Here is a 27,302-nt window from a genome sequence, read left to right as displayed (position 1 = left end):
GGGTGTGGGCCAAACGTCAGGCCATCCTCATCTTTGCCCCCAAGACCCGACTCTCAGATCCCAGCTGCCCCAGCTGCCCCCGGGCTATCCGCTGCAGGGCAGAAGCATCGGCGCCTCCACACCTCCACCCTACCCCACCGCCCCCGACCCCCACCCCCAGGTCCATGTACCTTCCTCTCGTCCACCCCTTCAGGGGCTGATATGAGCTCCTTCGTGAGCACAGGGTCCAGCACCTGGAATCTTCGGCGGAACTGAGTGAGCCCCATGTGGTCAGCGTAGCCTGGGGTGTGGGGAGCAGGAGAAGAACAAAGAATCCAAATGAGATGCCCAGCCCAGGGGTCCACTACCAGCCGTGCTGCCCACCTGCTGTGTGCACTCGCTTCTCGGGGCCTCAGTTTCCCTGTTTGCTAATATAAGACACTGGGTTCCATCAGCATTTACCAAATGCATTCCCCAGAACACAGACCCTGTAAGAGGCTCCACCGAAAGCCTGAGAAAGCTGCCCTTCCTCCACCTCCTGGAAGGTCATGATGTGTATCAACACCAAAGTCAAAGGCTCTAGAACCTCTGCAGGGATGATGCCTGATTAGTCTGACTTAACCCAGAGTTCTCCAAACAGGCTGGACCGTGGGAAAATGTTTTGATCTCATAGTTTTTACCACCCCACAGACTGCACGTGGGAAACACTGCATCAGGCCATATCTAAGCATTCTTTTAAATCTGAAGTGTAGGATGCACACAGCTGCACCCTTCTGTGTGGAAACTGAAAAGCTTCTGAGAGAACGTGATGTTCGAGCTGGCCTTTGAGGGGCTGAGAGAGTCTGCGAGAGGGTTCTGTGTGGAAGGAAGTCCAGACAGAGGGAGTCAGAGCAGGAAACGGAAGGCCTGTCCCATAGCGGCGGTAACACCATTTACAGAGTGTTCATGTGTGTGAGACACTAGGATAACAGCGTCCTTGTTTCACAGAGACTCTGGGGCCTGTGTTACTATCCCATTATACAGACGTGGAAACTGAGGACGGGAGTTCAAGTCACAGAGCCCAAAGTGACATGGATCGTAACTCTCCCTGCGGGGAGACAAACCCAGACAAGATGATGAGACGGAGAATAACAGAAGCCAGGATCTGAATGGCAAGGTGACTCCGGCCTGGCGAGGACTGGGGAGATAACTGTAGGCCACGACAGTAACTAGTCCAGCAGAGAGCAGCCAACAGTCAGGTCAAAGATGAGCAGGGACTGGGTCCAGACCTCAAGGCTGACAACACAGAGACCTGGAGGCTGGGAGGCTATAGGGCTGCCGTTGTGAGTCAGACCTACCTGAGTTCCCATCTCCTATCTGCCCTGGTTAGCTCTCTGACCAGTGACAGATGACTCTTGTTTCTTTGAGATTCAAGTTCTTCACTTGTTCATTGAGAGTAATAACAACTTATTGACCAAAGATGCAGTAATATGTCTTTGGTTACCCAACTGTTATTGACCAGACTGTTTCAATATTCATTTACATAACAAATCGCCAGCCAGGGGCATTAGTTTCTGCAAAAATCCCCTGGTCAATAATGTGCTAAGATCTCTTGTCACATAGTCACGACAAGGATTAAATCCAATAATGACTACAGGAAAAGAAGCTAACGTGTTTTGAGCACTTGTCCATGTCCAGGCACTTTTCTTATTCCCTTATTAATTCACCAGCCCACTCAATGGCTCTCTGAAACCTGAGCTGTCACAGGACAGGAAAGGGAGGCATGACCTAGGGGCCTGACAGTGTCAACCACGACCATGCATGGGCCAGCTGGCTCCAGAGTCTGGGCTGTGCCCACCAGGCTGCCCCGTATGTAACATGATGAGCATTTACTGTCTGCCAGGCTCGGTGCTAAGCACTCTGTGAGAACACCACCACTGAGTGTGTGTAACCACACTGGTGCCCCGAGCAGCTGAAGTGCCCAGCAAACAGCCTCTGCATACGTGCATCAGTGTCTGTGCATACAGGCACATCTCAGAGATACCGTGGGCTTGGTTCCAGACCACTGCAAGAAATCAAATATCATAAAACTTTTTTGCTTTCTCAGTGCACATAAAAGTTAAATTTATACTATACTACAGTCTATTACGTGGGCAATAGCATTACATCTAAAAAACAATGTGCAGACCTTCATTTTAAAAATTCATTACTGAATAAAAAATACTGACCATCCTCTCAGCCTTCATCAAGTTGTACGTTTTGGCTGGTGGAGGGTCAGAAATGCTGCAAGAATGACCAAATGTGACGCAGAGATGCACAGTGAGCAAATGCTGCTGGAAAAAGTGGCACCAACAGACTGGCGTGAAACAGGGTCACCACAAACCTTCAAGTTATGGGGAAAAACAACAACTGTGCTCTGAGCACAGCAGAACAAGGCCTGCTTGTGTATCTGTTACACACACACAGTCCAAATCGTAAATCTGTGACATCAATAACTGTGTATGGATCTTTGTATGCAAGAAAGTATTTCTCACATGGTGTGAGAGAGACAGAAGTGACCCAGAGCAGAAAACAATGAGGAAATAAACCAGGTCTCGGAAGCAGAAATTGGCAGGAGACGTCAACCCTTCACTGAGCTGGAAGCCCTTCCTGAGTTGGGCCCTGAGACGGCAGAGGGTGGACACACAGGGAGGAAGGGGACTTGCTGACCACGCCCATGAGCAAGGGCTCTAACCGTGGGTCAGGGCACCTCCTGCCAGCCAGGCGCAATCGAACGGCCTGGGCTGTGACTGGCTTGCGCTTCCCCGTGACAGTGTCTGTCTTCCTATGCCTGCAGTTCTGCAGACAGGAGGGGAAATCAATACGATGCTGGGGAGAGCGAGTGGTTCATGGTTGCTGCCGGCTGCTCCTGGCTTCTCCGCCCAGAACTCAGTATGAGTGCCATGGGAGGAGACAGGGCAGTGACCACAAGCTGAGGGGGCACTGACCGAGGAAATATTAAACAAGTGGGGCCCACCTAGACTCCCATCAGCCCCAGCCACCCCATCCCGACTTCGCCTGAGCTGTTCTTGTCAGGGAGGCGAATCCACAGGGTGGCCAATGGGGTCTCAGAGACAGAAAAGAATGGGAAATTTTCAGATCAAACTCAGCTCAGAAGAGGAGCTATCGGGGCAACGTTGGTGCATGCCTGCTTTCTAAAATATGAGTCTAAAACTTCATTCCTTTGATGGAAACCCCTCCTCCCCCATCACGCCCATCACCTCCTCAGCCGGACCGGGGAAAGCCACTCTTCCAAAGATGGGGTTAAGCCTCCCCGGTGGGTCCACCCCTCCTCTCCCACACCCACCCCCACTCATTGTGAACCTGGAAACCCAGGCTCCCCCACACCTCCCTGCCTCTGCACACAGTGCTCCTTCAGCCAAGCTGTCCCTCTCCCTGCACCACCCAGAGGTGAGCAGTCGCTTTCTTCTAAGACTCAGTGAAGATGTTGCCTCCAATGGGCACTGGTACCCCCCGCATCCCTGCGTGACACGTGCCCTGGTCACACCATACAATCATCACCTGTTTCCATATGGATCTCCCAAACCAGGCTGAGCATCCTGAAGGCCAAATATTAATGACTGAGGAAATTTCACCCTCAATTCCAAGGCAGATGCTCCTAAGATGTTTGTTGTTGGAAAGGAAGATGGGCCAGACACACTCCAAGCCTTCCAGGTCATTGAAGTTGTTGAGTTGCTCAGTTGTGTCCGACTCTGCGACCCCATGGACTGTAGCCGACCAAGCTCCTCTGTCCATGGGATTCTCCAGGCAAGAATACTGGAGTGGATTGCCATACCCTCCTCCAGGGGGTCTTCCTGACTCAGGGATTGAACCTCCATCTCCTGCATTGCAGGAAGTTTTTTTTTTTTTTTACTACTGAGCCACCAGGGAAGCCCTGCCTTCCAGGAGTGCACAACTAACTCAGGAATGGTTGGACTTTGGGCTCAAAGAGCAAGCCCCAGGAGTTAGCGACAAGGTGCTTGCTCCCTGCTTGCCTCTCACCTGTTCTGTGCAGACGCAGAGCCTCCAGGATGTAGGATCCTGCGAGCTGTACCCTCAGTGCAGGGATGTCCAAGGGCAGGGACCTGCCTGCCTCAGGCTTGTCTCCACCAGGCTGTGGCGGAGTCGGAGACCCCTGCCCGCCTCTGCTCTCCACTGCTGTGCTCGGCACCAGGCAGTGGATGAAGTGTAACTCAGACCGTCTGATCACGCTGATCAATGCATCCTAGGACCAAGAAGAGATGGGGTCAGGGCCACAGCGAGACCGACAAGGGTCTGGACACTCCCCAAACATATATTCAGTCTGGGCTGGGCAGCTCTGGAGGCCCCTATGTCCTACCATAAGGGCCTCTTATCCATGGCCCGATTTGTACTCATGAGAAATAAAGGACCTCTATAATGGTCCTTATTATCATAGATGGAAAAACTGGGACATGGAGAGGACAAACGGGTGGCCCCAAGCAGAGGGGGTCAGTCACCCAAGAAGAAAATTAGAGCCCAGAACCTAGGCTGAGGGCTTTTCCAGGACAAGATGCTACGAGCCGTCTCCTCAAGCCCTCCTTCCCGTGTCCTGCCCTCCTGAACTCAGCCTAATCTCTTGTTACTGGATTACCGTGTCCAAGTGACATCTTCACACCAGGGTTGGGTCCAACCGCCCTCTCTACGGGGAGCCTGGAGGTGGACATGCCAGCCTTTGAGAGGGGAGGGAGGGAGGCAGGCAGAACAGGGCTGGCTGCGATGTTTGCCACCTTGATCAGGAAGGCGACCTGATTCCTGACAACTTCCTGAAGCTGCTCAAGTGAAACCAAGGAGCTGAGGCTTAGGCCTCAGACTGGGACAGGTCACTGTGCTGCCCTGAGCCTCTCAGCTTCTTCCTCGGTGGAGCATGGGGGTTGATTGCCTATCCCTTCAGGCCCACTGGGGAGCTCAGAGCTGGTGCAGCTGGATAACTCGCCCTGGGGGCGGGTGGGGAGGCCCCCACCCCATGAGAACAGGACCCCGCTCACCATCTGCAGCTTGATCTGGGAGCAGGGGGCTTTCCTCTTCACCGCGGCCAGGCTGCTGGCGAATGTCCTCCGCACCACACAGCTCCGCTGCTGGGCCTGCTGGGAGGTGCCCTCCAGGCCGGCCACGGCCCGGCACACGGGGGACAGCTTGGCCCGGGACTGGAACAGGGTCCTCAGCTCCTCCCTGGCAGGTAGGCGGGGAGAGAGAGAGGGGCTTCAGGGGTTTGGGGGCGAGCAAAGGGGACCCCCTTGCCTCTAGACATCTGCTTCCTGAAACCATGTCCTAGCTGCCAAGTCTGTTCATAGTCCCTTCTGCCAGATGATCCTTTGTTCAGGGACAAACGCCAGCATCTTCCTCCATGCCTCTCTCCCTCTCCTAACCTCAGAGCATCTTCCTTCTATTGGATGTTCCCATCACTTACATACCTGCAGGAACTCTGCCCAGCCAGCACTTTATTAGAGGGTAAAATCACCTCGGTTATCTCTAGAACTGGTCTGAGCACAGCAGGTGCTTATCTGTCCAACAGACAGTCTGAGCACCAAGGAGACCCTACCGAGCCCCAGGATGAAGCTGGGACCCAGGGAAGGCCTCAGACTTCCTGGCTGCCCCGGCAGCTCCCCTCCACTAGAGGCCTGTGGGCGACTCCCCTGCAAATCCAGGCCCCACCCAGACCAGCCCTAAAGAGCCTTATCCATCCCTGCTCTGGGCCCAATTGACTGCACAGCCATTAAGAAAATGAGTCTCGACAGATGCACTGAGGTTGCTAAAAGCAGTTCCATGCCTTGTGGAGCACGCAGGCTGACAATGGGGCAAAGATGCTCATGTTGGAACAAAAGTCTGCGGAGACAGCCTGGAGAGCCCCCTGGAGGCCGAAGCCCTGAGAAGGCTGTGGGTACCCTGCCTGGTACAGGGAGAGGAGGTGGTGCCCACAGCCCTGACCCTGCATGAGGATGGCCCCATCAGTGGCGCTGGGAGACCCGACCTCTGGTCTGCAGTGTGCGGTGTGGCCTGGGGCAGTCACGGGTCCTCTCTGGACCTCCCGATACACGGCACAAAGGTTGAGTGAGCATGAGCACCTCCCGGGAACGCCCCCAGCATCCCCGAGAGACTAGAGGGGCCCAGGATTCACAACGCTACACAAGCAGTCCTGGTGGGTCGGGATCCTGACTGCAGAACCTCGGGCTAAGGAGCGCTGTCTGCCCGCAAACTCGCAACCCGTGGCTCGCAAGCCCGCAAGACACCCTGCTGGTGCACTGCCACACCTGCCATACTCTCCTCCTCGTGAGCACACGCAGCTCCTTGTCCCAGAAGGCTCCACACTCACCAGGCCACCTGGCTAACCAAGGTGTGCCTGCCCTTCCCCACCTCTACACCCCTCACTCAGCTTGAGGTTCCTGAGCAGCAGGGGGATTTACAGGGAGGCCACAAGATGCGTGTTGAGGGGTAACCATGACCTAGGCTCCTTAATAAGCCCTCCACTCTGTCACGTCACCAAAGCCTTACATCACACTTGTAAGCGTGGCAGCATCATTCCTACTTCTCAGACTAAGAAACTGAGGCCTGAGTCATGCAGCCTGAAAAAGGCAAAAGCAGAACCTGAGCATCTGCCTGACTCCACAGCTGTGCGATGCGGCCTCACCCAAAAAACCCTGAGGTTGCAGAGGAGGAAGCGAGAAACCCTGGAGAAGGAAAGGGGCTGCCCACAGTCACCCCAGGGGGCACGGGGCTGGGCTGGACTCAGGTGCCCCGGCTCCCCATGCAGCACTCTATGTGCCTGTTACTCCTCCTTCTGCCCTATCCTCTGACTAGCTCTCTCTCTGGGAGCCGTGCTTCCCTGAGCCCCCACTAGGTTTTTCCAATCGACTCTGACCATCTGGCTCTGTGAACGCCTTCCAAGGGCCACTCAGACCCAAACTGTATTCTGGCTCCGCCACTCTTCTGTTATGTGGTCACAGGTGGACCACGTCACCTCCTGAGGCCTCAGTTTTCTCATTCATAAAATGGGGCTAGGGATACAGTTGTTGTAAGGATTAAAAAGACCCTTATAGGAACTTCCCTGGTGGCCCAGTGGCTAAAAGACTCATTGCTCCCTACGTAGGAGGCCTGGGTTCAATCCCTAGTCAGGGAACAAGATTTGCATGCTGCAATTAAAGACACAGCACAGTCAAATAAATAAGTAGGTAAATACACATATATTTAAAGACCCTTATCAAGTGTTTCCTCTGATGCCAGGTGCACAGCAGGGAGTTAGTAAACGTGGTCTCAGCTTCACACACGCACACACTCCCCCAACAAGCATTTTCCAATAGCTCTCTGAATTCAAGGTAGCCCTCTGCCAGCACATCTGAGCAGAGAAGTCAAGAAATGCAGTCAGCTTTTTTCAGGCTGCAAAAAGTTATCACTTCGGTTTTATGATTCCCTAGTTGGAGGATGTCCATAAAAGTCCTTCCAGTCACATCATCTCCCAGATACTTAATGAATAAGAAGTCACAGCTTCCTAGCTTTTGTTCCACCTCCCCAGACGGCCAGCTTTCCTCCTTGGCTGGACTCGGGCCAGTCCCAGGAGATGCTGAATTGCGCTTGTTAAGAGTTACAGGTCTTTGTGTCATTAGGGAAGGGTCCCCGTACCAGCCCTCCATCACTGACTGGGCTGCTATGACTGCACGGCCCCAGCACCTCGAACGCCCCCCGCCCATCCTCAGCCCTGGCTGGGCTCACCTGTTCGAATGCTGTAGGACCTGGGGGGCATCCAGGGCTGAAAGGTTGGGTTTGGTCCTGTGGAGCCAGCCCGTGAGGTCATAGCGCACAGGGTCGTGCCCCAGCTGGTGGGCGATCTCGCACTGGAGGGGCTGCTCACAGGTCCGGAGGGCAGAGGCTCCTGAAAGCAGACACAGGGCGTGAGTGCCGGGGCCTAGCGGGGACACTCTGTCACCGCTTGGCGTCTTTGAGAACACGCTTTTCTCATTTTGATATGATTCAAGCTATCGGTTCTGGGCACTGCGTCTCCCCGGCTTTGCGCATTTACACGCACAGCTTCCAACCTGCATTCTGTTCCTCCTTGCTTCCTCTGCCAGTTTTTCGGATGTGGACTGGTTTTAACGTCTTTACTGAATTTGTTACAGTACTGTTTCTGTTTTACAATTTGATTTTTCAGCTTCGAGGCATGCAGGATGTTAGTTCCCCAAACAGAGATCTAACCCAGGTCCCCTACATTGGAAGGCGAAGTCTTAACCACTGGACCACCAGGAAAGCCCCTCCTCCTTGCTTTCTTAAATCGAAGATACCTGCATTCCCCAATTACCATTAGCACGTACCATCTTTGTGATTTTAGCCAGTACCATGAATCACCTGAACCGTTTTTTTATGTTTTCTTTCAATCGACTCACAGTTTTACAGGTAAAATCCATTTGTAAAGAAGCATTATACTGCAGGTTTGGTGTGCCAGCTATATTTACTTTCTAATATTCATGGAAATAAATACACAATTATTAAATATTTTGAAAATACATGTAGGTACCACTTAAAATTGTCTAGAATACCAGTTGCCAAATAAATGCACAGCAAATTCTTGGGAGATGCTGGTGGACACCTGGTTCCAAGGGACATAGTGGGAGAAATAAAGGGGTATGCAGTTAGAGAAGACCTGGGTTCAAATCCTGACCTGACCGTTTTTTTATAGTGGGACAGGGGCCAAACCATGTAAACCTCTGAGCCTCGGTCTCTTCCTCTGCCCAGCGTCCATCGTAAGTGAGAGGCAACAGCTAGCGAGCCCCACGTATTCTGCTTGAGTGAATGTTCTCATTAACTCAGAGCTAATTGGAAAGCCCCAGAGGCAAAAAATAATTTTTTTAATACCAAAATGTCTGAGTTAATGTGTCTATCAGTCAGTCCAGGACAAGAATCTCTCCCCTGGGACCCGAGAGCCTTCATGTGTCTTCAGGTCTCACAGAGAGAGGAAAAGGGCTTTGAGTCCTGCCCCCACCACACCCTACAGGACACCTCTGCTTCTGGCCCCGCTTTCTGTGTCTTTAGCCTAAATGTCAGGATCCAGGAAACACTCCATTTGAGAACTCTGGTTCACTCGATTCCGCATCAGAGCAGAGCAGGGGACAGGTAGGGAGGGGGCAAAGGCAGGGGTCCACGGGGCCCTGCTCTGGCCCAGGCCCTGGGGAGACGGCAGAGCAGAAGACAGGCATCCTCTGACCCGGAGGAGTGGGGCGCATATAGGGAGGTCGTTGGGCTGATGAGAAGCAAGCCAAGAGAACAGGTCGCCAAACATCCCAGAACCCAGAAGAGGCCCTGAAGGAGACGAGGAGGGCGTCAGGAAGGAAGCAGTGCGGCTACAGAGCGGACAGGGTCAGAGAGGCCTCTGTGGAGGAGCGCCGAGCAGGGAGCCGAAGGAGGAGGCCTTACAAATGCTTCTGGGTGCACCCGAGCCCCTCTCTCCTCACCCCAGGGCCGGGGGTGTCACCATCCTACAGGCGAGGAAGGAGGTGACTTCCTACAATGCACACACATTGCAGCTAACTAGTGGAGCACGGGTCCAACCCAGGACGCTCAGGTCCAGTGCCTGGGTAGGCTGCTAACAGCTCTGTCTCTTGGCTTTCTGTGGGTGAGTTTCCTCCTCTACAGTCTCCCAGGAAGAAAATAACCATTCCAGAACCCTGGAGACACTTCCTGAAGACAGGGCCCACAGGACCCTGGTCAGTCGTCAGGCTTCTCCAAGGCCCCAGGTACTCCCCAGAGGTGGGGTGTGACGGTGCCCACACGGCCCGGCTCAGACTAAGGCCCCACAAATAGCAGTTCCGACTGCCCCTCCCGGTGGCAGAGGCCAGTACCTCAGAAAAAAGAGGTGACCTTCTGGAACAGAGAATCATGGGCAGCATCACACCAAGCACTATGACCCCCACCTCCAGGGTGAGGGCAGTCCAGGGTCGTGTACATATATACAAGTACACAAAATTATACTTCATGACTGTGTCAGTACAAAGAAGGATTGACATTAATAATACATTAGTATATTATATTGGTTTGCTACAGCTGCCATAACAAAGCATTACAGACTATGTGGCTGGAAGCCCAAGGTCAAGGTATTAGCAGGGTTGGTTTCACTGAGGCCTCTCTCCTTGGCTTGCAGATGGATACCCTTTCCCTGCGTCTTTCTTTGTACACGTCTGTGTCCTAATCTCTCCTCTGAAGGACCAGTCATATTAAATTAGGACCCACCACGGTGACCTCCTGAGAAATCTGTATGCACATCAAGAAGCAACAGTCAGAACTGGACATGGAACAACAGATTGGTTCCAAATCGGGAAAAGAGTATGTCAAGGCTGTATATTGTCACCCTGCTTATTTAACTTGAATACAGAGTATATCATGTGAAATGCTGGGCTGGATGAAGCACAAGCTGGAATCAAGATTGCTGGTAGAAAGATCAATAACCTCAGATACGCAGATGACATCACCCTCATGGCAGAAAGTGAGGAACTAAAGAGCCTGTTGATGAAAGTGAAAGAGGATGGTGAAAAAGTTGGCTTAAAACTCAATATTCAGAAAACAAAGATCATGGCATCCAGTCCCATCATTTCATGGCAAATAGATGGGGAAACAGTGGAAACAGTGAGAGGCTTTATATTTTGGGGCTCCAAAATCACAGCAGATGGTGACTGCAGCCATGAAATTAAAGGATGCTTACTCCTTGGAAGAACAGCTATGACCAACCTACATAGCATATTAAAAAGCAGAGACATTACTTTACCAACAAAGGTCCGTCTAGTCAAGGCTATGGTTTTTCCAGTGGTCATGTATGGATGTGAAAGTTGAACTATAAAGAAAGTTGAGTGCCAAAGAATTGATGCTTTTGAACTGTGGTGTTGGAGAAGAGTCTTGAGAGTCCCTTGGACTGCACGGAGATTCAACCAGTCCATCCTAAAGGAAATCAGTCCTGAATATTCATAGGAAAGACTGATGCTGAAGCTGAAACTCCAATACTCTGGCCACCTGATGCAAAGAACTGACTCTTTGGGAAAGACCCTGATGCTGGGAAAGATTGAAGGCGGGAGGAGAAGGGGATGATAGGGGATGAGATGGCTGGATGGCTTCGCTGATGCAATGGACATGAGTTTGAGTAAGCTCCAGGAGTTGGTGATGGACAGGGAAGCCTGGCGTGCTGCAGCCCATGGTTCAGCAAAGAGTCAGACACAACTGAGTGACTGAACTGAACAGTGACCTTAGTTGTACTTACTTGCCTCTTTAAGGACCCTGTATCTATAGACCAAAAGTTATGACCAACCTAGATAGTATATTCAAAAGCAGACATTACTTTGACAACTAAGGTCCGTCTAGTCAAGGCTATGGTTTTCCTGTGGTCATGTACGGATGTGAGAGTTGGACTGTGAAGAAAGCTGAGCACCGAAGAATTGATGCTTTTGAACTGTGGTGTTGGAGAAGACTCTTGAGAGTCCCTTGGACTGCAAGGAGATCCAACCAGTCCATTCTGAAGGAGATCAGCCCTGGGATTTCTTTGGAAGGAATGATGCTAAAGCTGAAGCTCCAGTACTTTGGCCACCTCATGCGAAGAGTTGACTCATTGGAAAAGACTCTGATGCTGGGAGGGATTGGGGGCAGGGGGAGAAGGGGATGACAGAGGATGAGATGGCTGGATGGCATCACGGACTCAATGGATGTGAGTCTGAGTGAACTCCGGGAGCTGGTGATGGACAGGGAGGCCTGGCGTGCTGCGATTCATGGGGTCGCAGAGTCAGACATGACTGAGTGACTGAACTGAACTGAACTGATCTACAGAAAGTTCCATTCTCGGGTGCTAGGGGTTAGAAATTCAACATAAGAATTTTTGAGGAGGGGGAATACAGTTCAGTCCACAATATAAACTTAAAACATGTATTTGCCTTAAAGTCCATTTTTTTCTTCTACTTGTAACAGAAATTAAAAGATTGTTGTGGACCCCTGAGAGTACTGTGGGCCCCAGGCACAGCCCCTCCTGGGCCCAGGCAAGTCGCCGCAGAGACAAGCTCTCGGGAGCCATGTGGGCACTGATGCTCTGGGTGTGGCCCCAGGAGAGCAGCGGGAGCCATCAGGTGCAGAAGCGCTCCATGTGTGTCCCGGACAGAGGCTCCAGCCCAGCAGCGCTGAGTGCCGTCCACGTCTTTCTCCAGCTCCTCCCCCAATTTCTCATAAGCCATTCCAGTAAGAAGGTCACACCAAATACTCCCATCGGAGCTGCACTTTTCTCGGTGGCCAGGGACCTCCACGCAGCCAAGTCATGGCCATTCTTCAGTCACGCCTCACTCAAACTTTCAAGAGCATTTAACTCGGTTGGTCTGTCCCTCCTCCTGAGGCTTCCAGAATGCCACACCCTCTCATCCCCCCTCCGACATCCCCGGCCACTCCTCCCCAGCTACCTTTGCTGGACACAAGCCTTGTCCCCGGGATGTCCCAGGGCCGAATCCCTGGGCATCTTCACTGCCAGCCTTCGTTCTGTTAGTGATCCAAACTAGAACTGTGGTCCTCAGTGTCTTCTTATAGATTTTGGTGTTTTTCTTTCTCATCCATCTCCTCTGCTGGAATGTCATTCCCTCGGGTGGACATTTTTGTTTTGTTCACAGGTTTATTTCTTAGCCTACATTTCAGGCGCTCCAGAAGTATTTGTTGAAGGAACCAGTGAATGAACAAGCCCACAATCTGACTGCCATGTCAGGTGGGTCCTGGAAGACCCCACAGTGCATTTGTCTTCTTATAGGCCTGGGGGCGTCCGGGTGGAAGGAGGCTCACTCGAGGCCGAGAGGCAGACATGGCTGTGTTGAATCTGCCTTCTGACATGCACCGTCTGGGTGATCACAGACAAGCATTCTCTACAAGCCTCTCTCTGGAGCTCACTTTCCTCATCCTGGGGTCGGGGCAGAGGGGTAAGATATGGACCTCTAAATATGGGACAGAATTCAACCAGACACTCTACACAAAGCCCGGAGCCTGGCCCCTGCATGGAGTGCACACAGCACTCCTCCAGCCCCTGGGAAGACGGGGATGATTTTCTTCATTGTATCACAGCCTCGGCCTCGTCAGTAACAACTGCAGCGCTTGGCAGCTGATGACCGAGTTCTGTGGGTACATCCCCTCACCCCACCAAGGCAGCAGAAATTCTGGAGAGAAGGCAGCCAGGGCGAGCTCCATCTCCATTGTTCAAAATGCTGTGAGATTGATTTGGTGAAACTACAAATAGATGCAAATAGATGGACTTGAACTGAAAGCTGATGGATGCCAAACCCCATGGCCTCTGAACTCAGTTTCAGCTCCAAGCGTCCACTCCCCTGCACTTCTCCTCTCACCAACCCAGCCCATCAGCCAGTGCTCGGCAACTCCAGAGCCTGCCCACCTCCCCGGGGAGGCGGCTCCTCTCACCTCCCAGCTGCCTTCCTCTCGTGTCTCCACAATGCAGTCTGGGGAACCTTCTAGAACTCGACTCTGACCATAGCTCCCACTGCCTAGAATCCCACATGGCTTCTCATTGCTTGGGTTAAAGCCAATGTTTTCTGCGAGGCCTGCCAGGGCTGGAGGTCTGAGCCCGTACGACATCTCCCTGTTTGTCCTGCACTGCACACCTGGCTCCCCGTCAGGTTTCCCTGCAGGCCTCTCCCCTGAGAGCCCCTGGCTGCCGGAGAAGTGAGGTCCGCCTGACGCCCACCAGCAGGCCCGTCCGCCATCTCAGGCTCAGCGGACTCGCATGCACTTAGGCGTCAGCTTGTCCTCTCCCTCCCGTGCCGCTCCCCAGCAAGGGCAGGGGCCCCATCAGGCTGCTTGCCTCCGTGTAGATTAGAGCCCGCTCAGAGCGCGTGGTGAATGCACGGATGGATGCGCGCACGCCCAGGCAGGTGCACAGCCCCCAGGGCAGGCCTCACCAGGGCTTCGAGGAGAGAGGCCAACTCCCGGGCAGGCCGGCAGCCCCCGCCCCGCTGGCTCCCTCCCTCACCTTCAGCTCCAGCTCCGTGCTTCTCAGAGGCGGCACAGAGGCGCTCGAGCACCACGCTGTCCTGGGAGCCCTCCACCCGGACCTCCTCATCCAAGATCCAGAACAGGCCCCTGGCATCCTCGGCACCTCCTCCGGCTGGCAGGCGCACCTGGCGGGAGACCCAGGATACACTGAGGAGCCCCCCGAGAGAGGCCAGGCCTGGGCTTCTCGTCCCACCTAGGGAGTCGGGGGTCTGTGGCCCAGGCATCACGACTCAGACGTGCTGCTCTGGATCCACGCTCCGCTCACCCCCAGACTCTCAGTGGAGAAGCCACAGGACTACCAATCTCTTGGTTACAAGGGTCTGGATCCTGCCTGTCTGCATCTCCTGGATGACCCTGGGCAACTTACTGCCCCTCTCTGAGGCTCATCTCTCCTTCTGCAAAATAGAGACTGACAACGCGGTCCTCCAAGGTGAGGGTTTAACCCGAGCGAGCCCTCTGTCCACCACACATCCCTGGCTCCACACGGGCAGCTGGTCTCCTCGTGCACAGCCTAACATGAAAGGATGAAGCCCATCCCCATCACGTCCTCTTATTTTTTACAGTAAAATCTTGAGAGGAAAAAGGCACCAAGAACATCTTAGAGAAAGTGAACTTGCCTCAACCACACAAATGTGAAATGTTAAATCCAGCACTGGCATCAGAGACCCTCCAGGTGACCTTGCATCTCCACACGTGGGAAACGGGGAGAGGCCTGGGGATCTGCAGGGCTTATCCAAGGGTCCCCAGGGAGCTAATGCGTCCGAACATGGTGTCAAACAGTTAAAGAGGAAATGTGATGTGTATGATGGCCAATGGTCCCAGCGTGCCCAGGGTCAAGGGCTTCCCAGGACATGAGGATTTCAATGCCAGGTCAGCAACGTCCCTGGTAAACCAGGACAGTTGCTCACTCTGACACAGGAATATCAGTCCACACCCCACTGAGAGGGGTCCAGCGAGGGGAAGGGACACGTCCAGGGTCACATGGAGAGGCCCAGGCACAAGTGGATCTGTCCCCAGGATCCTGGGTCTTCACCATGGCCTCTTGCTGGAGCTGAAATCTATAGCCAGCCCCTCCCAGCTGTTCCAGCCACTGCCCAGGAGTCCTGGGGACACCAGGATCTTTTCCTCCTCACACTGTCTGGGTGGTCCCTCAGGCTCGCCCCTCCCAGGGAGGGAGGAAGCAGGACAGGGACAGGGGCCCAGCCCAGGAGGCACCAGGGAGCAGCAGAAGTGGCCGTGAAGGGCCCGCAGGGCTCACGGTAGAGAGTGCTTTGCAGGTCAAGGTGCAGCCCGCTGCAAGCTGAGAGAAGCCAGGGAACCGGGAAAAGGTGTCCAAGTGCAGGAGAAATGTGATCAGCAGGACACCTACTGGGTGTCACCCACCCTGTGGGGCTGTTTGTCCTGGATCTCACGGGTCTTCAGGACAACCCAGTGGTACTACCTGTTGTTCCCACTTGGGTGATGAGAAAGCCGAGGTTCAGAGAGAAGTGATGCGCCCAAGACCACCAAGATCTGATTGGAGCCCGGCAAGCTCCCCAGCCTGAGCCCTTTCTTTTACAGCAGGTGGGGGGGAGTTGGGGGTGGGGCAATGAGGGAGGGCAAATTCCAGTGTGACAGTCATGGACTGCTGAGAGAGGGCTAGGCAGAGCGGCAGATCAGGGGTCAGCACAGTGGGTTCTGGGGGCAGGGAGAGGGAGGCAAAGACTCAGGGATCCCCCAAACTAAAGTCTGTCTGCCTCCAGGGAGCTCAGGGGCCTGGATCCAGCATCACCCCCATTCTCCATCCCCAGGGGCCCCCGACTGTCCTGGTCTCTGCTGGGCGCAGCATCTTAGTCTGAACACCTGACCTTTCCAGGTGACAGTGCCTGGAGGTCACTGGGTCCAGCCCTGGAGCCCCATGGCTCCGTCCACAGGCTCCAGGCGTGAGTGCGTTCCAAGACGCAGACTCAGACTCTCAACCCGATGGGACTGAAATGCTGGTTGTCTAGGCCACACCCTCAGACCAATCAACACAGAATCTGGGACGGGGTCCCCAGGGTCAGTGTTTTGAACACTCTGTGGGTCATTTGAAGTGTGAACAGAGCTGTGATCTAATAGCTCAAAGACCCCAATCTGCCAGTATTTCGATAAAAAGCCTGAGAGGCATCTGAGAGCCTTGGTTCACAGGGCCCTGGGTTACCTGCGAAGGAGTCTGGTCCACCACGGCCACTGTGGTCCCCGGGGATGACTCCGGGAGGTCAAACTGCACAGGCACGTCTTCCTAGAAAGTCACATAAGTTCGGTATTAGTTCCTTCTGCGAGCTGAGGGGAAGAAGCTTCTGGAGGAGGTTTAAGAGAAGTGAGGGCTTTAGTCATCACACCTTGGCCTCTTTTTATTGTTATTTTTGATAGTGGTAGCATACACGCGGCATAAAATTTACCATTTAAACTATTTATTTATTTGGTGGCGCAGTGTCTTGGTTGTGGCGTGTGGGGTCTAGTCTCCCTGCCCCTGCCCTGTGCGGCGCTCAGTCGTGTCCGACTCTTTGTGGCCCCATGGACTATAGCCCGCCAGGCTCCTCTGTGCATGGTGATTCTCCAGGCGAGAATACTGGGGTAGGCTACCACGGCCTCCTCCAGGGGATCTTCCCGAACCAGGTCCTCCGCACTGCTGGCGGATTCTTTACCGTCTGAGCCACCAGGGGAGCCCCTAGTCCCTGACCAAGGACCAAACCTGGGTCCCCGCATTGGGAGTGTAGCACCTTAGCCTCTGGACCCCCAGGAAGTCTGCATTTAAGTCATTTTTAAGGGCACAGCTCATCGGCATAAAGCACATTGACATTGTTGTGTACCCTTCACCACCATCCAGCTCCAAAACTTTCCATCTTGCAAAACTGAAACTCGGCACCCAGTAAACACGAGCTCCCTGCTTCCCTCTCCCCGTTTCTGTCTCTATGAATGGGACCGCTCTAAGCATCTCACATGAGCAGAATCATACAGGATTTGTCCTTCTGTGACTGACTTGCTGCACTCAGTACAGTGTTCTCAAGGTTCATCTAGTCACAGCCTGTGTCAGAATTTCCTTCCTTTTCATAGTTGAATGACAGCCCCTTGTATGAAAACAGCACGTATGCTTATCCATTCATTCGCTGATGGACACTTGCGTTGCTCCCACCTTTTGGCTATTACGAGTAATTCTGTCATGAACACGGGTGAACAAATCTCTCTTTGAGAGCTTGCTTGGAATCCTTTAGGGTAGATACCCAGAAGTGGAATTTCTGGATCAAATGGTGGTTCTATTTTTAATTTTCTGAGAAACACCATACTGTTTTCCACGGCAGCTGCACCACTTTTTATTCCCAGCAGTCCACATGGGTTCCAGCTCCTCTACATCTTCCCCAGCAGTTCTTATTTTTTGTTTATTTTTCAATTTAGTGGGTGTGAAACGGTATCTCAATGTGGTTTTGATTCGCATTTCCCTAAACTAGTGATGCTGAACATCTTTTCATGTGTTTATGGGCCATTTGCTTATCTGCTTTGGAGAAATAGCTATTCCATTCCTTTGCCTGTTTAAAAATCTTCTTAATTAATTTATCTTGGGTTGTGCTGAGTCTTTGTGGCTGCATGGACTTTTCTCAGCTGCGGCACGCAGGGGCTACTCCAGTTGCGCGGGCTTCTCACTGCAGCGGCTTCTGTTGCGGAGCGTGGGCTCTAGGCTGTGCGTGTTTCAACAGTTGAGCCTGCCAGGCTCGAGAGCACAGGCTCAGCAGATGTGGTGTGCGGGCTTAGCTGCTCCAAGACACATGGGATCTTCCTAGACCAGGGATTGAACCCATGCCTCCTGCATTGGCAGGTGGATTCTTTACCACTGAGCCACCAGGGAAGCCCTTTGTCCATGTTTAATCAGGTTCTTTGTTTCTATCCTTTTAGCCTTGGTACGAGAAGAAAGGATACAGACCAGGATCCCAAGAGCATCTTAATACTGTCCATCCTACAGGGCTGTCAGCAATCACGGTGAGGTTATCAGGAACTGACGACTCAGTGCAGACCCTTCTAATATTTACTGAGCACCCAATAAGTGCTGGGCTGAGTGCTGGAGAGAGCAAACAAACTCTGGGAAATAACAGCTGGCATACAAAAGTAATCAGAAATGTCCAGACCACACTATGTTCAAAGATACTCATCACGGTGTTGTCTGTGACAGCATAGATGTGGAAATCTCCCAGGCAGACTCCGGGAGATGGTAAGGGACAGGAAGCTTGGTGTGCTGCAGTCCATGGGCAGTCGCGTCTGCGAAGAGTCAGACACGACTTGGCTACTGAACAAATGTGGGAATCACCCAGGGGTCCAAAGGAGAGCTGAGATGGAATCTGACATAACCAGAGACAGGCATCCTTTCTAAGATCTGTGAATGGTGGGAGGGAATGTGAACGACATAATGCTGTGAGGAAAAAGTAAACAACAGAATCGCGTGCAGATGGACGTGAAATCTACAGAGAAGGCCGTGTACGGGGAAACGGCTGGTGCGAGATACTGACACAGGGAACAGGGGCTGCCTCTGGGGGCTGGGGTAAAGGAGGCGGTATTTTCTGCTTCTGGACACTCACTCGCACTTGCCAGTTTTTAAATAAAGAATGTGTTTTACTTTGACAAAAAGAAATACAGTGAAATATTACGGGGGAAAATATGATGGACGCTACCACGTGTGGAATGCCTAATACAGATTAGGCATTTTCTAGACCACTTCATCAAATGTTCAAAACAGGGTCTTTAGGAGGTGTGGTAACACCAGGGAGGAAGGAGGGAGTAGATGCCAGCGGGCATCTGGGATGCTGGCGATACTCTCCTCTCCCCTGGGTGGTAGCTGCGTGAGTGTGCTCAGCTGGACAAAGTCACCGAGACGAGACGTACACTCTGGATTTAGGCACTTGTCTGTGTAAATGTTACAGTTCAATTTTTTTTTTTAACATAAGTAAAGGCAGGCATGCAGGAATGAGCCTGAACAGGTTTCCTGACTTGCATGCAGAGCCTCCTTGGAGGGCTGCTGAATATTCACTTTTGCTGGATGCTCCCACGTTATGATCCAGAGACTGTGCAAACCCCACGATTTTCACCCATAGCCGGGCATGAAGGGTGCAACCTAATTGCTGGAGAACGGTTCAGCCTGGGTGTGTGGGTGAAGAGGAACTGTTCAGCCCAAACAAGGGTTAGCTGTGGGAGCAGGGCCTGAGAAGCCCCAAGCTCTGAACTGTAGGAGGCCATGGGAGACAGAGGGAGACAGGGGAGGAGCAGAGGCCCTGGCAGTGAGGCCTGGAGTTTGGGTTTTAATCAGTGCTGGACCAGACAGCATGAAGCTAAATGCAGGATGAGTACCAGAAGCCCCAACCCAGCCCAGCCATACCTCCCGGAATCGCTCCAGCGCCGAGACGAAGGTCCGCTGGTAGAAAAGCAGCTGCAGGCGCTCATGAGCGTAATTGTGGCACAGCTCCTCGAAGGTGGCGGCCCGGTCTTTGCCCTGGTGCCGGGGGTTCTGAAAGCCTGGAGAGTCCACCACCATGATGGAGGCCATGGAGAGGTGGTGGGAGGAGAAGGATCTGCGGGGGGAAAGGAGAGGGGCCCCGGGAGGACATGGAATCTTAGAGCCCTTCTGGTCCAGGCCCCCTGCTCCCCCATCACAGAGATGGAGAAACCAGGGCAGCATGCTGGGCAGGTCTGCAGACCCAGCAGAACATACTACCTGTGGGCTGTGTGACTTTGGGAAAGTCATTTAACCTCTCTGAGCATGGGTTTCCCCCAATGTTAAATGGTGGGAGGGATGAATAGGAACACCCAGGGGCTGCAAAGATAAAAAAAGCTGAAGTATGGAATGTGCCTCCCCTGGACATTGCAGGCCACTGGGACATAAGCTCTCTCCACCAGGCCAAGACTGGATAAAATACTTGCTTAAGGCTGCACCACAAATTTGCTATAACATTAGGACTAGAGCCTCCTTTTCTTTCTTAGTGACATGTGGCATCAGAAAAACAACTTTGTTCAGTATCTGCCTCAGTTCACAAAGTTCTCTCAAGCTTCACCTCCCTGGATCCTCTTGACAAACCTGTGAGGGTGGATGGAGAAGAGACTATCTGCATCAAAAACCAAGAGTTAAGAGACTTTACAGAGTCACATGTGGGTTCCAACCCTCGCTCAGCCATAGTGGGGCTGTGTGTCTTGGCAGAGTTGCCCTATGTCTCTGAACGTCCGCCATGGAAGGGGCTAATGATGGAGATGAACTCAGAAGGCTGGTGGGAGGGCTAGGTGTGATAAAACGTCCATGGCTCTGAACGTGGTAAGCGCTCAGTGTTTTTTGCTATTATTCCCATCAGCATGAACAGTTATATGCTTTGGAGAGGCCTAAGTTTGAACTCAAGCGTTTTGCTGTTATTTGCTGAGGTTTTCCATCTATAAAATGGGGCCAATAAGACACACCACACAGACATGCTTGAAGATTAAGTGAGTTAATGTTCAGAAAGCCAGACGCCCGCTAGGTGCTCGTAAATAGCAGGATGGGCAAGTGTCGTCATCACCAATACACCCATTTCCCGGATTCGGGCTCCCAGAACGCCAGAGCCAACCAGGAAGCAGCCACCCGCTTCCTGCAATTCACCGATAAATGCTTCTTCCCCTGAGCACGCACGATCCCCTGGTTTCTAGATAATGCGTCTGCGATCTCAGAGGGTAACTACTCCGGCAGGAAGAGAGGGAGCCGACTCTATGCCCACAGAGAACCCCAGCTGCGCTGTTGCTACGCACCAGCCTCACCCCTTGAACAGGATGTCGGAAGCCTAATGACACCTCCCACTTACACGGAGGAGGTGGGGAGGCCCTTGCGTAAGCTCTGGATCGGCCCCACTGGGAACTGCTTAGATTTCCCAGGGTTCAGAGAGGCACTCCCCATGATCGAGAACACAGGCTCCCAGTAGTATTACCTGCAGATATCTGCAGTGTTTTATGATCACAATTTAGGAAGAGTTGTTCACAGATATTTTAAAATTTATCTTTTATTGATTTCCTATTAAATTTATTTTTATTTATTTACTTTTTAGCTGTACTACGTGGCATGCAGGATCTTAGTTCTCTGATCAAGGACTGAACTCGTGCCCTCTGCAATGGAAGCGTGGATTCTTAACCACTGGACCGCCATAGGAATCCCTTATTGACTTCTTTAATATCTGCAGTGACCCTGGGGAACAGACCTATTGAATATTTCACAGATGCACAAGGGGAGGTCAGAGAGGTGAGCTGATTTGCCAAAGTCACACAGCCCTAAAGCCAGCACCATCCAGCTCAGAAACCCACTCTCCAGCTCAACAGAAGCCCACTCTGCTAAACTCCCCAGGCTTGGGCTCATTCACGTGCTGCAAAGAGACCACCTCTATACCAGAGGGAAGGCTGCCGTTACCTGTTGATGAGCGAGACCACGGCGGCAAAGACCTCTTGGTACAGGCCGGAGGCCATGCCCTCCACACACTCCACGCCCGTCATCTTGAGCCCTGCAGTGGGGAAGAGAGGAGGGTGGGCATCCCGCGGTCAGGACCTTGCCTGGGGCCAGGGACGTCACTGCTGGCCTTAGAGAACCTTCCACCACACACACACACACCACCCTGCTGCTGAAATTACTCACGTCCTTAGGATCAAGTTCAAGTGTCTTGTCAGGTCCTCCAGGGTCCTGTGTGGCCTGACCCTACCTCGCCTCCATTGTGATCTCCTGGTCATCCCTCAGGACTCAAGCCAATGTCACCTCCTCAGGGAAGCCTGCCGTAACCACTGCCATGAACCCATTAGGCCAATTCTCAGGACTATCTTGCCTTTTTAAAAAAAAATCTTTATTTTTATTTTATGGAGGTAGGTATGCCCATTTCACTGCTAAAGACACTGAGGGCCAAATGGCACTGAGTTAAGTTAAGTCTCACGGGGCTACTTGGGAAGTAAATGGTGTTTGCAGACTGCCTTATTATTATCATTGTTATTGTTATTATTATTGGCTGTTACATGCAGCATGTGGGATCTTAGTTCCTTGACCAAGGATAGAACCCATGTCCCTGGTACTGAAGGTAGTCTTAACCTACAGGACCACCAGGGACGCCCCCTTGCTTTTTTGAAAAATTTACTTTTCAAACTGAGATACGATTGACATACCAAAAAACCTGTACAATTTTAATCGTACATCCTGATAAGTTTGAAGCATAAACCCATGACATCATCACCACATATGCCATAAACATAACCATCACCTCTGAGGGGGAGAGAGAAGAACTTTCAACATAATATTAACAGATTTTTACATACAGAATACATTACTGCAAACTGCAGGCACTCTGTTGTACAGTGGACATGTCCATCTACTGATCGCTTCATTTGTCTGTCCTCCAGGGTTTTCTCATCTCGACTGAATGAAACTATGTACTCTGTGATCAAAATGCCTCCTTTCCCCCCACTCTACCCCTGTCCCAGTGACCACCACTCTACTCTGTGTCTCTGTAAGCTGGACTACTTTAGATTCCTGACATGAGTAGCATGTTATTTAAAAGTGAAAAAGAAGGGAACCCTGCCATTTGCACCACCACGGATGAAGCCAGAGGACGTTCTGCTGAGCGAAGTGCCTGAGCCACCGGGGGACACACGGGCCCTAGTCTTAGAGCACTGACCGCAGCGTGTCTTCACTTTCTGCTTATTTTGCTAGTCTGTGTCTCCCACCCTGCCCCCTACTGAGAGCGCCCCAAGGATGGGGACTGATCCTGAGTCTGTTGGCTCCAAATTCCAATTTCTGACACACAGTACTCAGTAAATATCTACTGTTTCCTCTTTCTAGGGGGAAATTTGGCAGTTTCACAGCAGAAGCCGTAACATGTTGGACTTAATAACTTTACTGTTAGGATTTTATTGTATTGAAATATGCAGAGAAACAAAGATTTCTAGGTACATACATTCTCCCAATTGTTCATTAAATTGGCAGAAAATCACTTTTTCAAGACAGCTCGAATATCCAAAAAATAGCAAATGGGATAGATAATTTGTAGTCCAACCATATAATAGAATACTTCAAGTCAGGTCTGGAAAAATATTGAATGAGATGGAAAAGTGCCTGCATATAGTGTTAGGAGGAATAAAAAAAACTTAGAAAACTATTACAATGGTGGCCTCAATTTTGTATTGACACACATGGGTCCCATTAGAACAGCCAGCCTGATTAAGGGGCACTGAACAGAGTGGGGTAAGGAATGGGGCTCGTATCTCAAATACTGACCCTTAGGTGTTGGTTCCAGCCACGGAACTGGAAACACAGTTTGCAAATTTGCAGGCCCTAGGGCTTGGAGAAATAGTTTTGCTTGTACATTCCAGGCTGCCCGCTGCAGCCCCAAAGCATTTCCCGTCCCTGCTTTAACTCCACCTGCAACCTGGTTCGTTGCTAGGCAACCCACAGCCTCCCAGCATCTCTCTCAAGCCTGCTGGTCCCCTGCCTGCTTAACATCTACCCTTGAGATCTCAGCCTGCGAGGTTGACTCAGCTTCACCAAGCAGTGCATGCATGTAACTGTGCTTCTGTGTGTGTGTGTGTGTGTGCATATACGCACTGTGTGCACGTGTGTGCTGTGCATGTGACAGTGCAGATGTGTGCACACGTGCCTGTGTGCACATGCCTGTACATGGTACAAGTGTGTGCCTGTACATGTGCACCCGTGTCAGAGAGGAGGCGTAACTATTAGGCAGACCCCAGCTTACACCAGAGCGCAGGACTGGATGGCAGTGAAGTCCACGACATCAGCCGTCAAGCTGAAGTCCCTGGCAGGCAGAGCAGCCCTGTAGCTCCAAGGGGCCTCTAACAGACGATGCTAAAACCACAGTTCAAAACAGTGCTTCCCACTAAGTCCAGACTCTGCAGTCTCCAGAGAGCTCCTCTTGGAGAGTTCTCAGAGACGCCCGGGGCTCTGAGGGGTCCTCTGCCCTCACCTCCTTCAGCCGAAGTATCTGGCCACCGAGGCTGCAGACCCAGGACTCAGCAGATGCGCTTGCGCAGGCGCCGTGTAAGTGTGCTCCTGCTCGCCCCGCTCCACGTGAATTCAAAGCACCCGCATTCCTCCGGCTGCTCGGACTCAAGCCCTAGAAGGCGTCCTGGCCCCTTGCTTCTGCCCAGGGCTCACACCAACAGCCCTAACTGTAAACTAGACCTGAGCTGGCCCACCTCCGCCCATCTGGTCTGCCCATCCCTTGCCCAGCCTCCGTCACCTCACCAGGGTGAGCTGCATCGGTTCCCACCCACTCCTTGCTCTTCATCCAGGCTGGGCTTCACGCAGAGTAAACCAATCGTGCCATTCCCCTGCCTGCGCCCCTCCATGGCTTCCCTCAGGCTGAAAAGAAAACTCCATGAATAGACTATTCTGTGAGCTCTCTAACCTTATCTACTGTCCTCCCTGCCAAACTGACCACCTTGGCCTCATTTCTGTCCTGGCAGATCAGTCTCCCACCTAGAGTGGGGTCAGCAGAGACCACACCCAGTGGAGATGCCATGGTCCCTGGCACCGTCCTTAGTGCTCCCTCTTGGCAGCACAGGCCCCCTCCTAGGTTTCAGCAGCCTCTGACCAGGACAGAGCACTGTGGAGGAAGGGGCCAAGTCCATTTCCAGAGAAGCAGCTTCATTTGTACCTCGAAGGTCTACATACAGTAGACCCTCAATAAATCCTTGATGAATAGTGAAAGGATGCTGGTGTGTCCCCAGAGGGTGGCTCTGCAGGGACCCAGCCCACCCAGGGAGGCCGCGGTATGGTACCTGAGCCAGCTTCTTCATCCTCCAGGCTCCGCCGGCTCGGCCCAGACGTCACCTGCGCGATGATCTGTCTCAAGTGGTGCTTGAAAGTGGCCGTGTTCAGCTCCTCGTACTCACAGCCCAAGGCCTCTGCTGCATGGCTGGCCCACTCAAAGCGCATGAACTGCTTCCGGCCCACTGCGCAGGGGACAGAGCAGAGGAGTGCAGTGAGGTCCTGGGCGGGTGATGGGTAGGCGTCCAAGAAAACCTCGCCACCTCCCAGCCTCTGGGCCACCCACCCCCAGCAGGAGCCCGAACAGCTGAGGCCTGGCCCCAGCTGACGGCCTCGGGCAGGAGCCAGCCTTCCCAAGAGACACATTAGTCCTACTGCCCTGCCACCTGCATTGTTCACTTTTCCAAAACAATTAAAAATATCACCCTCTCTATGGGCTATCATAACGCCACTTAACATCAGCAACAAAACCTATACAACACGGACAATGCTTATATGGTAACGTTAAATGAAAAGGACTAGAAAAAATCATACTGTAGTATGGCATCAACTGTGTAAATCACTCTAAGCTGCTATGTAAATAAGGAAAAGGAGATAGATTCAAACACTTTCTGCAGTGGTTCTGTACTAATTTTGTAATCCAAATTTTAAAATTTAATGATTTACTACGGCGAACTACAGTTCTACTTAAAATAATTTTCTCCCATCTCCTATCTTCCCATATCTGTGTTTCTTTCTTTGAAATAAGAATCACAGCTGCCAACAGAGACTTCTCAATCCATCAGGAAAAGATCATAAGGGTATCATTCCTCAAACAGACATCTTAAAGAATCTGCCTGGTTTAAGGAAGATTTGGAAGTTTGGGAAAAGACCTTATCTGGGGCTTTGACAATATCCACCTGGAGTGGGTTGCCATTTCTTTCTCCAGGGGATCTTCCCCACCCAGGGATTGAACCAAAGCGGATTCTTTACCAGCTGAGCCACCAGGGAAGCCCAAGAAGACGGAGCGTGGGCCGCTGCTTATCAAGGTCCTCCTACACCAGGTACTCAGTGCTGATTCTCTCAAGAACGTTATTTTATTACCTCCGTTTTAGAAATAATTCCCATTTTACATATAATAAAACAGATCCAGAGAGGTGACGTGGCTAGTAAAAAAGTCCTGCCACTTTAAAAAATGATCAAGAAGGTAAGAACGATGGTGGTGACTATGTGGTGAGAATGGTGGAGGGGACAATGTGATGACGGCGAAGACAGTAACGAGAGCGGTAGCAGCTGCACTCACTGACCCCATTTAGTTCAACGTCATCTTTGTTCGGCTCATGGCTTTTGGAGTCAGAACACCTGTCTTAGAGTTCCAGGTGTGACACAGAAAAAAATCAGTACATACAAGCCTTAACTACTTATTATTATTACTGAATCTTCACAAAAGTCCTAAATTAAGCAGTATCATTCCTATTTTACAGATGAGAAAACTGATTCAGAAAAGTTACCAGAAATCAGGCTAAATGGAAGAACTATTTCCCCAAAATCAATACGGACTGTAGCCTGTCAGGCTCCTCTGCCCATGGGATTCTTCAGGCAGAAATACTGGAGCAGGTAGCCATTCCATTCTCCAGGAGACCTTCCCAACCCAAGGACTGAACCCAGGTCTCCTGCATTGCAGGTGGATTCTTTACCATCTGAGCCACTAGGGAAGTCTCTTTCAATATCACCTTGAGAATATTATGACCCTAGGTAAGACTTTCTTTGATGTGGAATCACTGACCTTTTCACTTTCTGTAAGTACCTAGTGAAAGGAAATGTTATATAGCGCTATCTTAACTGAGAGCCCATTTTTTGAGGGTGGTCACTGAGAGGATGTGGCACCTGGGTGGCCTGTGAGCTGGCCCTGGGCAACTGGAGGGGCCTCACCCTTTCCCTGCCCCTGAAATGTCCACCCAGCCCTCTCCACTCCCGCAGTGGGCACTGTTACAGGGATGCAGCCTTGAGACAGCAGGGCGCTTCTGAGGCCATCCAGAAGGGCTCTGTGACCCAGCCCAGTGCCGGCCCCTCAATAAACTCCTAAGATTCTGGAGGGCAGGGGCGGAGACCCACCCACCTTGCAGCGCCCAAGACAAGCCTCAGGTGTCAGTTGCCTTGTGTGTTACACCTGCCACACTCCCATTTGGAAGGGCTGCTTCTTCAGTCTCTCCCTGCCCACCCCTACCGCCCCGAGTATGCGGTGGGGCTAGTCTTTGAACCAACACCCCCATCACTTGTCACAAACAGAAGGCAGAAATAAATACAATGTGTGTACAGAGATACCATTAGATTCTAATTAGATACAGTCACCTGGGAGCCTGAGGTCTGCTTTCTCTTTGCTAAAAATAATGGAGATTAGCAAGCATTACAGAGAGGCGTTACAGGCTACTAGCCCTGAATGAGACATCCTCTTCCTGGGATGGGGCTGAAAGTGAACTCAACAGAACACGACTGTCCAGGCGGCCGACGCCCTGCCCCTCTCCTGCCCCATCAC

General features: G+C 52.1%; 1 protein-coding gene across 3 annotated transcripts in view; it reads right to left on the bottom strand.

The window, feature by feature from the left end:
* The window catches only part of MYO18B (myosin XVIIIB), a 242,074-nt gene that overhangs the window by 156,221 nt on the left and 58,551 nt on the right, over window positions 1–27,302 (bottom strand). For all 3 annotated transcript variants that reach the window (XM_060400839.1, XM_060400838.1, XM_060400837.1), the window contains 9 exons: window positions 24,799–24,972; window positions 21,434–21,524; window positions 19,394–19,586; window positions 16,193–16,273; window positions 13,991–14,138; window positions 7,723–7,882; window positions 5,004–5,187; window positions 4,000–4,222; window positions 171–280 (listed from right to left, as the gene is read on the bottom strand). In XM_060400839.1, the coding sequence (XP_060256822.1) occupies window positions 171–280; window positions 4,000–4,222; window positions 5,004–5,187; window positions 7,723–7,882; window positions 13,991–14,138; window positions 16,193–16,273; window positions 19,394–19,586; window positions 21,434–21,524; window positions 24,799–24,972 (1,364 nt within the window). The remainder of the gene's footprint in view (window positions 1–170; window positions 281–3,999; window positions 4,223–5,003; window positions 5,188–7,722; window positions 7,883–13,990; window positions 14,139–16,192; window positions 16,274–19,393; window positions 19,587–21,433; window positions 21,525–24,798; window positions 24,973–27,302) is intronic.

Source organism: Ovis aries, chromosome 17 (genome assembly GCF_016772045.2).
Source record: "Ovis aries strain OAR_USU_Benz2616 breed Rambouillet chromosome 17, ARS-UI_Ramb_v3.0, whole genome shotgun sequence".
Classification (NCBI taxonomy): domain Eukaryota; kingdom Metazoa; phylum Chordata; class Mammalia; order Artiodactyla; family Bovidae; genus Ovis; species Ovis aries.
Note: the sequence above shows the minus strand (reverse complement) of the source record. Positions and strands in the feature narration are given on the sequence as shown.